This window comes from Amia ocellicauda, chromosome 5 (assembly GCF_036373705.1).
Source record: "Amia ocellicauda isolate fAmiCal2 chromosome 5, fAmiCal2.hap1, whole genome shotgun sequence".
NCBI lineage: Eukaryota > Metazoa > Chordata > Actinopteri > Amiiformes > Amiidae > Amia > Amia ocellicauda.
In genome coordinates, this window is record NC_089854.1 from 8,363,361 (window position 1) to 8,377,904 (window position 14,544).

Sequence of the window (14,544 nt, forward strand, 5' to 3'; positions counted from 1 at the left end):
AACATTAAATGTATTTTGCCTACTAACCTGCCTACACCTGATAACAATCTTTAATTTCTATTCATAAGCTATTTCTTCTATTCTTTTCCAATACATAAACAATAATAGAATAGAAAGCATCATAGTTTTTATCTTCTTAATAAACCACCCTAAGGTTTTTATTGAAACTTACATTATAAGAGCAGGGGGGGATATAACATTAAATGAAAGAGCCATACAAGATACAGGCAGTTATTTTAAATGGGCCATTAACTTGTCTTCCCTTTAGACAAATATAGAAAATGCAGAGAAACAACTGTAACCAAAAAATAACTATCGGTGCCTTGTATTTTTCTTGGTTGTATATGGATTACGGAGCCATATTAATAAATACTAAATACATTTTATCATATACAAATCCCAACTTGAATGCATATTATATTATATATATAGTTTGATTACAACAAGTCAATTAATCCATCGGCCATCAATTTCATTTCTGCAGTCAAGAGACTATTTTCATCACAGTTGGTGGATTCATAATTAGAATGAGCCAAGAAGTCAAAGCATGAATTATACAAAATTACCCTACAAAATCACAGACAAACATGAAGTCAATTGGGTTCCATGTTTTATAAATTGCACTCAGCCCGACAAGTATACATACATCAAAGCGTAATACAGTCATTCTTTTTTGTTTGTATCAGCAGTATACTACCATCACAGTTTTTCTGCACAAGCAATAAATGAATACAATCTATGTCTCTCAAGGAAAACATTTAGTGGACTTCATGTAATATAATTCCATAGTTGTTGTTTTTTGACTTAACCTCCTTGTACACATTAGCATCAAAATAGTCTTTACATCTGGCAGGAATTAAGCATTTGGTATCAAATAATAATAAAATAAAAAAACTAAATAAAATACAAGCAGCCTCTTCCACACACATATGCTTTGTTTGGGCTAAGCAGAAGACATTGCGATTCTTCTGCACTGCTGTTACCCCAAATACGAACATCTTACAAAAACATAGAAATGAAAGGAGAAACGAATGTGAATATTGAAGCTATTCATGATAACAATGTTTTTCTTTTACAAGTATTTTTTCTCTACACTGCTGAGCCCTAAGTTGTTAGTGCTCAAGTCATATGGCTTTTTTAAATTTTTTATTTAACAATCTGTATATACCCACAAACATTCACACACACACACACACACACACACACACACACACACACACACACACACACTCACACACACATATAGTTTTCAGTCAAAAGCTTGGAAAAACGTGGCTTATAGCATAGGAAATAGAATATTTTAGCTCACACACAATACAAATACTTTAGAAAAGGATATTCAGAGGGGGCTCCAAGTTTCAGGGGACATTTGTGCCTCCTCTGTTCCTCTCTGTGGCACTTCAACAGCACTTTGCTGGGACAGAAGGTTTGTACTTAAGGCTGAAACAAAACTAGCAAAAAAGAATCATACTGCATTACCTCATGCCAGTTGGACTTCTATAAATGTAGGTATTGGCATGAAATCAGACACAGAAGCAAAGAGCAGGGTTAGTTTTGTTGAAGTTATTATGCATGATGCATCCATTGTGATGCAGTCAGCCTTCATACTAAATTAGTAATTTCATTTTTATGTTTTTTTACAATCAGAACAATTATGTAGATTGCTTGTGCTGTTCCTTTGGTAATTATACTTGTTATCTTCTATTAGAGTTATATGCTTTATAGAATTAAACATATTAGTATATGTAGCATATCTGTCCATCAAAGAGCTAGGAGAAAACAATTTGAGGAATACAGGGCTGTAATAATCTCTTGGGAGCTTACACTTGAAGAAAGATATAAAGCTTATTTTTAAAAATTATATATATGTAATAATACATTAACAAAGTTTTAGAACTGTCTAGGTTTACATATTAATATAAATATCAATATATTGGGTAGAGGGTTAAAAGTAAGCCTACTGTCCAGTAACTCAGAGCAGCAATTTAACGTATGTAATGTTTTTCAAATAAGCATTACTTAATATTTTTTAGGTGCTGGACTGGACATTTAAACTATTTCAAGTTTATGTTTCTTAAAAACATGGCTCTTCAATTCAGGCCCTCAAAGCTTAACTTTCTGACCTCAAAAACTTGCATGAATGCCTCTCTTTTATGAATTGTGTTCTTCATATTGGAACAGTATACAGGTACATACAAGATGCCAAGTTTACAGAGACAGAGGAGTAGGCTGAAATCTCATGTGTCAAAATTTCAAGTTCAAAAGGAGAACAAATACAACCTCCAGCAGTCACTTGAAAGGTTATGAAGGGTGTGTTGTCAAATCAATAAGCCCAACAATCAAAACAAAAAAGGTGACTGAGCACTGAAATGTCCTTCAGTGTCTTTTATACTGAATCTGAAGAAACAGTGATGGTCAGCTCTTCAAATAATAAAATAGAAACTGTAAAATGGTTTTGTGGATCTATAAATTATACTGGGAAAGCAAAACAAGACTGGACATACTTATGTATTGCTGTATTGCTTTCATGGTCATTGATGTGAAAAGATTGTTTATTTGAACCTGGAGCCCCCCTGTATATATGTACATTTTTCAATATTTAATATTTTACAGACAAACAGAAAAGAAAAGAAACACACTGAACAATTGTTCTGACAGAAGCATGCGGCTACATTATCTTCCTAAATCAATTCACACTGCACTACACAACACCCTTTTTCACATGTACAACAGGCATGATAAGAATTTGGATATTTGTATTACTCATCTATATTTTACATTCTTTCCCGTACCCATTCATGGAAAATACAGATTCTTTTTTTGTCATATAGAAAATATACAGTCAGTGCATCTTTTTTTATTATTTATTAAAATGACGAATGACACACACATACACAGTAGATTTTTGCTTCTTTTAAAACATGCTGCTATTTACAGTACTGTATAGAAACATGCAAGTATTAACAAATTTGATCTATGTATATATATAGGCAAAACTACACACCAATGGATTTGGATATCTTTTTTTGTTTGTGTTTGTTCCTTGTCTTTCACTTATTGATTTTCTGGATTTTGGAACAAAAACAAGGCTCACATGGCTAATAAACAATAATATAAAATATGAATGAATGAATTAAATGAATAATACATGTTCCCAAATTCTAAATTATTATTACATTATTATTACATACATTATTACATTTTAGTGTTCATTTTTTTGTGGCTGTATTGCATAATTATAAATATAGTTCATGGCAAGCCATCTTACTTTTGGGGAGCCCTCCGTTAAATGTGAAACAGTGACTTGGTACTGGAAAAAACTGCAAGATATCTATTAGTTACCTTCTGCTCACCTCAGTGGAACACATTATAAAATAAAACAAGGTTTCCACCAATCTTTTATAGATACTTGCATCTGATTTTCCAAATTATGCTGAGTTACCCTTTTCTTGGGGATATATCTCTTCTCAAGTCTCTGCTTGAACCCTGTGTCCCAGATATTCTGGTATTTTGTCATTTCAACCCCCATTTATTTGTAAGCATATCTAGAAAGGTATAGTGAGTTTAGTATTCAGAAATACATTTATGGTGGCAGTTTATTCACAATATATTGCCAGGGTGTGCCATGATTTGTCTTGAATCTAAATTCAGCCATTCTGCTTGGTCTTTATCAGAAAGGATTTTATTGCACTGGTAGAAGAAAACAAAAAGGTGCATGATACTATTTTACAGGACAAGTAATATATGAGGGAATAAACAAAATGGTCTGTGTCCATGGATTTGTTATGGTGTTCACTTATATAAGTACCACTGAGGGAAGCGCGATGAAAAAGTTAATGTTCAAGGCCAGAAACATTTTCCTTGAAGGATCTCTCTACGAAGGGTTGACTGAGAATGAATTATCTACGCATTAAGTAGTGTTCTAAGTCTGCATCTCACTAATCCATTTATGCCATGGAGTTATATACAGACAGTAATTCTCTATACAAGTAAAAATAAATATATATATATATATCATGGCTTTTAACGTCACAAAAGTACATTTCAATATACTCATGGGTCCTTTCAGTTAAATGCACTGCTTTAAAAGACATTTTTAGTTTTCAATTTTTATTAAAAACAAAAATGGATGATGGAATTTGACCTATTAACCTTATTGTTTTTTCCGATGGTTTTTAGGATAAGCTTGGACATCCCAAACCCACCATCATCTTCTCTATTTCAACTGGATACAATTAATGAAGTATTCTTTGTGTGAGATTATCTACCGAGGAGAAGGATATCTCTTTGCTCTCCTGACCTATTGCCAATCTGTCAATGTAACAACTGATTACAAATTCATTCACCTTTTCTTTTAGAAGTGTGTAAAGATTCAAAGATGTTTCTATAGTAAGGAGTGATTCCTTCTGATACAGACTTAAAACACAGGCACACACTGCACTCAGCTCAGATGTGGATTATTTTAGTAGAAAACCATTATTTGAAAATAAGAAGACTATTAACCTTTGCTTAAACAAATATTAAAGAGGGCAGCATATAATCCACATTAAAAGCACACATAAAGGTGTATCTTTCCCTGGCCTTCTGAGTTCGGTTAGTAATAGTTCATTCTTTATATGCTTATCAAAATAAATGGCTTCCCTTATCTACAAGCATATACATCACAGAGGATATTCCAACCCTACTAAATAAATAATACAATAATAATAATAAATCAATAAAGTGCTGTGGCAACAAACACTTTGTTGCTCACATTCCTTAATTTATTCCCAGAAAACACATGTTCTCTAAGAACCCTAAAAAAGGTGTACGTCATTTGAAGTTAAGGATTTAGGATTTTAATTCTGAGAAACATTTTCTTTTTACAATTTAAGGAAAATTAATCAACATTGAAACCCATGTGCAAAGCCCTCTTGCTTGTAAAGATGATGATTTCTCATTTTGTGACGTTAATAGACTTGTTTAGCTTGTTTTTTGTTTTGTTTTTTCAATAAACCAACTTAGTTTAGTAAAGCTGTATGAAAGGTAAAGTAAAAGCCATGGAGTTGGACCCGGTGGTGTTGAAAAGGGAGGTGGTAGATTGCAGGCAGTAAAATAGACACCTAATAAAACTATTAGGTTGTAGGGTCTGCAAAAGTCCATATGAAGATGGGTCCACCCAGTTACTCTGATACTGCCTGGGTGTGGAAGACATGGTTATGCAATAAAATACAATAAATAATAAATTTCCCACCCCTTTAAAAAAATATACAATTTTATAAGCTGTTTTTCTAATACGTAAAACCCAAACCATATTTCTGATGCTGGGAAATACAGATAAATATTGCCTCCAACTTGACTACCCTATAGAAAACTGTTGCACTTGATCAATGGGACAAATTTGGGCCTGTTTTCAGTGGCATTGCTTGTAACTGTGGTATTTTAAAACAGAACAACCAAGTTAAAAATAAATGTACCAAGAAGGTTTACTTAACCTATGTAATGGGGTTGGCTTTTCAGAGGAGAACAATAATAAAATGTTGGGACGGTCCTGGATATACAAAGTTTCCACCTAGTGTCCAGAGAAGATACTTGGCATTGTGATTAAACCATTTGATCCTTTTGTTTTATGTATATGAACAGTTCTTTAAGCGTATCTGTGCAAGTCAATATCTTCACACTGTATGACAAAACCAAGAAGTGGAGAAATGCATCAAAAGAGAATACTTCACTAATGCACGGAGAAAGTTTTCTTCTACTTGTTGGGTTTCTGATGAGTTCTGTTCTGTTCTGCACACAGTCAAAGCTTCCGTCACAATCAGCAAACTATGAATTTACCTTTGACGTTTCTTTCATATGTTAAAGGGTTAACTGTTTTGTAAGGTTTTGTTTTTAACTAAATATATTTCTTTCTACCCAGCCCCTCTACCCCCACCCACCCCCCACGGATGGAGAGCACCGATACAAAACACTGGTTCTGCATGAACACGAGTCGATTTTCCATAGGTTTGGACCTGGCAAGGACACCTTTTGAGTGAAAATGCCTGTATGGCTTACCTAAACATCATAAAGCATTTAGAACATTTGGCATAATATTTCACACAAGAAGCAAGAAGGTGAAGATGCCATATTTACTGCTATACCCATAAAATGCATGTATCATCTGCAGCTGAATATTCCCCACCATATTATTTTCTCTGTTAGCATAAAATCTGTCTGCCTCAGTTGCCAAATGAAAACAAATAAACAACGTGACTCACTATTTCAAAATTAAAATGCATTTTAAACGTACACTAGCAAACAGATATATCCATCTCACCTGCTCACTGTACAGGAATTTCGTTGTGAATTGCAGAAATTGCTCAAGGTTTTTGTTCAAAATTAGAATTCATGTTGTTTTTCTTTTGTTTCCTTTTCTTTTTCGTTTTGATTCAGTGTTTTACCATGGCTGTGGTATCGGTAGTCTGTTAATATCATGCAGTGTCAGATTGTTGTTTAGTTAGTAGTTTAGCTTAGTGAGGCATTTACTTTTTCCCTGACAGTGCTGCCAGTGCGGCGTCCACCTCCTCCTCGGGTTTGAGCGGGTGCCACTGGGCGATGGGTCGGCGGGGGTTGGCCAGCATGTCGGACCAGTGCCTCAGCTCTGTGCCCGTGGCGTTGCAGCCCACAAAGATCTTACCAATAGCATCATTCTTCCCAATCTTGTCATAATCCAGAACTGTGACCACTGCCTGAATTTTCTATAGAAAGAAAGAAAAAACGTTTGAGTTGAGAGCAACAACTGTATATACATCATCTGAGATGTATTCATTCATTTATTTGTGAATGTATGTATGTATGCTTGAGTTTGGTCTGTATATATGTTTGGTCTATGTTTAAGGTTAGAGTTCGAGGTTGTGGTTGTGGTAAGAAATGCTTGGACACTCCAGGGAATGCAGAAACTCTGGGTAAGATTTTGCATGGACAAATTGAGAATGTGCAGCAAAGTGAAATACCTGGATTTGCTCAAAGGGGATTTCAAAGCTGAAGGACTCGTTATAGTAGGGGTTTAGTGTATTCTTCTTCACAGTAGTCTTCTTCTTCTTCAGCCTCTTGCCGTTCTGCAGAAGGTGGATTTTCACATAGGGATCTAGATTGGGGAAGAGATAACAAACAACTTCAGTCTCTGAAAAGGTCACACACTTGGCAGTTATGGAGGAATTTGACGAATTGAAAATTATCCACTGTATGTACTGCGCAAATATCACATCCACAAGTATTTATATCTTTATCTGCATCCCAACGTATTAATGTTTTTACCAGATAGTGTAAAGTGGGAGGGGGTGGTAGTATTGATATATACTTTTAGTTATATAGTTATATAGTTTTAATATTGATCTGAAATCTGAGCCTGGCGTCTGTATCAAGGGGTAATATGTAACTACTGGACAAAAGGCTTCAGTACACATCACAGTATTAAGTGTACATAATTACACTACAGTAATAATATACAGTTGTGTCTCTCTCTGAATCAAAAAGTTTTTCACCTTTGCAAATGTTATATGCCTTGAGCTAAGAAGCAACACTGACACACAAGGATGTGTGTGTCTATGACAATAACAGTGCATTGCTTCAATAACTGCAATGCTTGTACAGACATAGACAAGGTGCTGTGATTAGGGTTTAATTAATACTGTCTGTCCGCAGAGGATCAAACTGAATAATCCAGACTCTGGCACAATACAAATAAACATTGTTATAGCTGGGAGAGACATCAGCCTAGAGAAGACTTGTAATTTGAAAAACTTGTCAGGATGGGAACAATACAAAAGAGAATCAAAGGCCATGCAGTAGGATGTGGAAGCACATGACATGCAGAACTGTTCCTCATTGGCTGGCTCCTGCATAAAAGCAGGAAGCTGGCAGACTTTGTCGTTGGAGGGCAAGGAGGAGAGGGCAAGGAAGAGAGGGCAAGGAAGAGAGGGCAAGGAAGAGAGTGAGGAGGCAGGAGGCAGGAGGCAGGAGGCAGGAAAGAGAGAAAGAGAACTGACTGGTAATGAACTCTGGCACATGAGCTTTGGATTCAATGATTGAATTGTAGACTTTGGACTTGATTGCTGTTTGTAAGTGTTTGTCTTTATGTAAGTTACATGTTACATGTTTGGGTTATGGATCTGTTTCACGTTTACTTTAGGCTCAACAAAGTTTATTAAAGTTTTAATAAAACAAATAAATATATATATATATATCTCCTTGGAATTCTGTTAAATCATAATGGAGCTGGGCTCTTACCAGACAGCCCCCCGACGTCCATCTTTTTGAGGTTTTTGGCTTCCAGAATGCAAATAGTGAGTTTTCCAGCCGTGGGGACGTAGCGCAAGGAGATGCAGATATCCCCCAACTTCTCAGGCTGTGCAAACAGAGTAACACACAGTTAAAGGGACGGGCCCTTACAGAGTAATCGCATCTAATGAAACCTGAGACTTCATTGTCACACTGCAGTGCTCTATTTCCTGTTCTGAAAGGGCTGTCAACGAAAACTAACGAGATTCATCACCCAAGGAACAATTGCATGTGTATTTATTACCCCATGAAGATGATCTTGTTAGCTTTTCCGAAACATTCAGGTCATTAAATTAAAATGTAACTGTAATTAAAAAACACTGATTTGAAGTTTATTCCTAGGCGCCGATCAATTGAACAATGTCTTTAACTGAAAAGATGTTTGCGTGACTAAGTATGACAAATAAGTGCAGAACAGTTCCCATCACTCATGAGAGGAATTTAATTGTCGTGACGTGATACTCAATATAAATTTAAACAGCTGAGCCCCTGCAATCAGACCGAGACCAGCTTGATCCAGGCTATAGCACGCATCCTGTACTTTGGGTGAAGGCTTTTACTGGAGTACTATGGGTTGCGCAATGTTTTAAAGGCTGACTGACCTCTTCTTTCTCAGCACTCTCCAGATCTCTCCACTCCTCAATGGGCTGGCCCAAATCCACAGTGTTCATGGGGACTTTCACCTCTCCGATGATGTCGTGTTTGGAAAAGCGGTCAAAGTCATAGATGGCCATCACCAGAGTTTTCCCTCCAAGTTCCTGATAGGGAATCTGCAAGAGAAATGCATCACCAAAATAGGTTAAAAAAGCTTCACTGCACCGGAGAATGTATTGTGCTTATGTCTCTTGCCAAATCTCATATGGGAAAGTTATACAGAAAGTATATCATAGTAAATAAGAAAAATACTGAAACACTTGAAAATACATATGGTTCCCCTGGAAGCAACCTAATAATTTTAGTGTTCAGATCAAATTAAGCAATATGGTTCACTGGCTGGCATACTTGTATCTGATAATAAGTTAACAGTGCAGCATTGATTTATACGATGCTGTGAAAGCAATGGAGCTTTTTTGAAAATGGAAATTATTTGTTTCAAAGATCCACTGTAGGTGAATGTCTTTGGAGAACACTGAGGATGTGGTTTTAAAATGCTCCCATGCATGACACATAATTATTGGAAATATATATATAAAACAGAAATGCATGGGTAAATATCAAAATCTGAAACAAATATTATGAATGGGGTGTTTCTGGCAATGTAGCATAAACCAATTAAAATACTTATTTTAGCATATGTGTTTGATTTAACTGATGACTTGGAACCCGTGCACACCATGAGACCCAACAACATATTAATTAAGTCACTTCGAGGATAATTGGAAAACACTGGCCTAATTTATTATCGGGTTTGAAACATTAAAATTGGAAGGTGATTAACACATTTAACACTTAAATGCCATTTAAGATTAACATTTTTCTTCAGAGATTTTTATTTTTATTTTACCTCATCACTCCTAATTTGGGTCTGGAAACCCCTGTGAATCATAAGTGAGGTCCAACAGTAGGAAAAATCCCTAAGGACTCCATTGTTTGATTCACATTTACATTTCTATGAGTTTCTGGTGAAGACTAAGGTTATTACATTAGTGTTCTTGTGTGACAAAACCTACATTTCCAGACTGTTATTTGTCTAATATTCAAGCAAGTGACCTTGGCTTTAGCATGGATTAAACATGGCTTGGGGAGTTGCCTTCTTAGCTGGGTATTAAAAATGCTGAGAAAACCAATACAGCTATCTTATGTACCAATTATTAAAATAAATAAATAACATAAGTAAAATAAACACTTGAATATGATTGATCATTATATATGTGTAAACATTTCAGGATAACATTGCAAATATGATCAGATTTACTGATACATGGTATCTAGTCAGTGGATATTTGTCAGTGATGCTCCAAGATACGGAATATGTGACCTAAGAGAGTCAGATGCCGTGGCAGCCTCCTGGCTCAGTGCTGCAGCGCTAACAAAAGTCAAACTGTGCTACAAATAAAATGGTCAACCACAGTGGCTCTCTGTTAGGTGAGACTTGCCCCGTTGTCTTCCATTTTATGCGCTGAGCACAGTCACGGTGTCCTTGAAAAATCTGCTACTTGATCTCGCTGATAGACTGCTGTGTCAGCACAGAGGGAGGCACATTATTCTTTAACTGGATTTCTCTTTCTCTCTCTCTCTCTCTCTCTCTCTCTCTCTCTCTCTCTCTCTCTCTCTCTCTCTCTCTCTCTCTCTCTCTCTCTCTCTCTCTCTCTCTTTCTCTCTCTCTCTCTCTCTCTCAGGCAAGATTGAAATCTCTCTGCTTGAAGCTGGCCAAGCAAGGCTTTTCAATCCCAGAGTGGTTGTAATGCACTGCACAGCACTGATCACCAAAAAAAGAGCTAATCACGAAGCTACCAAAACAGCTGCTGATGCACTGAGACACCACTGAACAAACTATTGGAAATATCCTGGATCTAGATCTTAATTCATGCATATATTATATATTCACGTTCATAATCTTTAAGTACTCAAACTGAAAAGCTTAGGGATTTTAAGGTAATTAATTTAACACAAGCCTTTTTCAACTCAACACTGATGGTAGTCTAAAGACATTACCAAATATATCTCTGATCACAGTCTACTGCCATATTTAAATTTAATTAACTTTTTCAGACCACACCTGCACACACACTCTCTCTCTACATTTCCCTGGTTTGCATCCTATAAACAAGTACAGCCCAACTTAAAGCTGTCCAGTACAGGACACCAGTTAAAAAACATATGTTTAATTATTAGTTATACATAAGTAATCTATGTATTTTTATACCACTAAACACTATATTATGTATCTTTATCACAAGTTAACTTTTTGAATTTCCAGACTGAATTTGAGCAATTTCAGGTAACTAATACCACTATTAATAATAATAACACAGTAAAGATTTTTGTACAATCACTGTTTCTTGATTGTTCTGTGCTGCATACCATAAATCATGCACAGAGTTCTTACACACAAATCTCAGTTAAACCTCAGATCTCCTTAATCTTCACACAAACACAATAAGGCACAAGCACAACAATATGGGGAAATACAATGGGAAGTTATGAGAAGCAAGACAAATAGAAAATCCTTGGTTATGATTCCCTATTGCAGAGAGAATGCAGGGTCAGAGCAATGTTATCAAGTGTTGAGCCTGCTGCTGCTTAAAAGTAATGGAGAGTTACTGCTAGCTGAGAATCCACAGGCCAGGCAGATGGGGAATCTCACTTTAGAGTAACAAACCAACTGTGGCAAAGGACTGTGCTGTTCAACTGCTGCTATTTCTGTCAGAAAAATGGTCTCAGGTAACTAGCTCCTGACTTGTTCACCAGTTGAAAGGCTCTCTCACTATTCCCAATCGCATCAATATACATTTGATTCTATATATGAGATTTTGCTGTATCCAATTTATGAAGAAATGGAAAAGGCTGCAAAAATAAACAAAAAACAAATATAACATTCTATACATACTTTATATGGAAAAGAAAAAACTATCCTGAGCATTTGTATAATGAATCCAAGTTTTAACTGACTGTATTAGATCCAAGATTCAATTACCTTGAAAACAAAGGACTCATTGAAGACTGGATTCAGGGTCTTCTTGTGGACCTTGGTGTCGTACTTCTTCTTCTTGTCGGGCAGGAGGAAGACCTTCACGTAGGGGTCCGAGGTGCCGCCCATGTCCATGGAGATGAGATCAGCAGCCTGGATGATGCCAACGGTGAGCTGAACAGAAATAACAGGGAGGTCAAAGGTGAGCTGAAGGGCAGTGAAAAGCCCTCATACACTAACCAATAAAAACCCCTTTGCTGCCTGCAGACCTTTAACAAAATCCCACTGCAGCACTGTTACAGCAGACAGCTACCGCACAGCAGACAAAACACACGGTGGCCAATAATTGAATTTCCTTTGAGTGCTGGGGTCCAAATGGATTCCAAACTTTAACCCACGTGCCAATCCCAGAGTCCAAACCTAGTGCACAAAGATATCCGCAGATGCTCAAACACAAAGCTGCAATCTGTGTTATTGAAAACAATAGAGCGTTTGGCATAACCCATCCGAGTATATTTTTTTCTCTAGACTGCATTTTGTAGTGCTCTTGTCATCCAATTCAGCTGTGTGAAGGGTCCAAGCCTCCAATTTGTTTGGTTCTAATGAAGCAATTTGGTTTTGTCTGATCAGTAAATCTTTCACAAATCTGGCACTTATGTGGTACCATTCATATTCCAGATGAATATAGTAGCAGAGGGAGACTTATTTTTGCCCAGCTGCAATGTAGCAGCAAAAAAGCACTCAAAAATCAAATGCATGTATGCCATTTGACACCTGCTGAAAATGTCACTTGCTTCCAAAGGATATGAAGCAACCCATTGGGAAAAATTTAGCATTCTGAATAATGTATGCAATACCAGTACTTAGTTTTGAAAAGACATGAGGCTAGATATTCGTAGGGTTTGTGAGGGGTTTTCGGGGCACACATGGCTATCGCGCAAAAATGCACATTATTAACAATATTCAAAACCCCGTTTTGCGCAGCGCAATCCATTCTGCACCGTTCACCCTTTAACTGTATGCATGGCGTAAAATGGGGGGAGTGGCTGAAATAATGCTTGATTCCTGCTACAGTCGTATTGTACCGCAGCTCTGTACAGTGGGTGGGTGGTGGTGTGGGAGGTGCCAGGTCCAAACCTCCACCTGTGCATTACACCCCTTATTTTCTTCAAAATAATTCAGACCAAATTATTAAATGTTAAGTCTAGATAATATTTTTGGGTTTATAGAAATAAAGTGCAATGGGAAATGGAATTTAGCTTTAGCTATATGTCTTTGTGCCATAAATGCGTTTTGAGTTTAAATTATTACATTATATATATATATATATATATATATATATATATATATATACATACATACATACATATATATATATACATATATATATACATATATATACATACATATATATATATATATATATATACATACATATATATATACATATATAAATCACAAAAAATGTCTGCAGAAATTGTATTATCGATTATGGTACTAAAATAAATGTATCATTATTTCGTATTATATGGAATTCGCATTTGAACTCGATTCGCATTGCCAAAGAGCAGCAGCATTAGCATGTCACAACCAGCACTCTGCTCAGGTTTGCTAGTTTGAGCCGAGGCCTGGCCTCTTCACTGACTTCACTTCCTGCTTCATAGCATAACAACAAACGTAATCCTTAGTATGGTACTAAAGCTGGAGATCAGCTACTCTCCAACTTTGCACCGCCTCTTTTTTCATTGCAATGGGTACTAACTTTAGTTCGCAGCTGGGCATGATCCCACAATACTTCCATACTAGCTAGTACGCAACTTAGTACAGAGCTCCGTACTAACTCTGCAAGTTTGTTGCAATTGACCCAATAAGATAATATCTAAGTCTGTGGCGACCTCCATACATACAGACAATTATGGGTACTGGATAATATGTATTACTACTACGTCCCCAATATTGTGTTTGTGCTGCAACACTACACTTATGAGCCTCGCTGTTTGTCAAGGGCATAGAGGTGTGCAATACTATATTACCGAGGAGGTCTGCATTCGGGATTGTGTCCAGACTCGAGTCCACTGCACAATGTGGACTGATGCCAGATGTGATTTCGAATTATATATATATATATGTGTGTGTGTGTGTGTGTGCAGGGGTGTTTTTAGGCATGGGCAACCTAGGCGGTCGCCTAGGGCGCCTCCTGCAGGGGGGGTGCCGATTGGGCACTACCCCACCCCCACCCGCCCTAAACAATATATACCCCCCAAAAAATAAACAAAAAAAAACAATATATATGTATTTTTAAGTATTATAAAAACAGTGTTTTCACTAAAAATTTTCCCTTTGACAAATTTCGACAGTGGACCCCCAGAGATTCATTTTTCTCCTACATGCCATCCATGGGAGTTTTTTGTTTTTCTCTCCTCCGTGCCTAAATGGTTTATTTATTTAAATGTTCACTTACTTTATTTTAGATCATGTAAACTGTTTACAGGTCTATATTTATTTATTTTACTTTGTATTACTATTGTATTTATGTATTTTATTTTGCTGTACTTTGTTGTATATTTACCAGTCTGTAGAGCTCTGTGGCTACCCTGCGAAGGGTGCTATAC

General features: G+C 36.5%; 1 protein-coding gene across 4 annotated transcripts in view; it reads right to left on the reverse strand.

The window, feature by feature from the left end:
- Positions 1–593: 593 nt before the first annotated feature.
- syt2a (synaptotagmin IIa) overlaps positions 594–14,544 on the reverse strand; it is a 117,937-nt gene continuing 103,986 nt past the window's right edge. For all 4 annotated transcript variants that reach the window (XM_066703567.1, XM_066703568.1, XM_066703571.1 and 1 more), the window contains 5 exons: positions 11,939–12,106; positions 8,904–9,071; positions 8,251–8,368; positions 6,975–7,108; positions 594–6,719 (listed from right to left, as the gene is read on the reverse strand). In XM_066703567.1, coding sequence (XP_066559664.1) covers positions 6,504–6,719; positions 6,975–7,108; positions 8,251–8,368; positions 8,904–9,071; positions 11,939–12,106 — 804 coding nt within the window. In that variant the 3' untranslated portion in view covers positions 594–6,503. The remainder of the gene's footprint in view (positions 6,720–6,974; positions 7,109–8,250; positions 8,369–8,903; positions 9,072–11,938; positions 12,107–14,544) is intronic.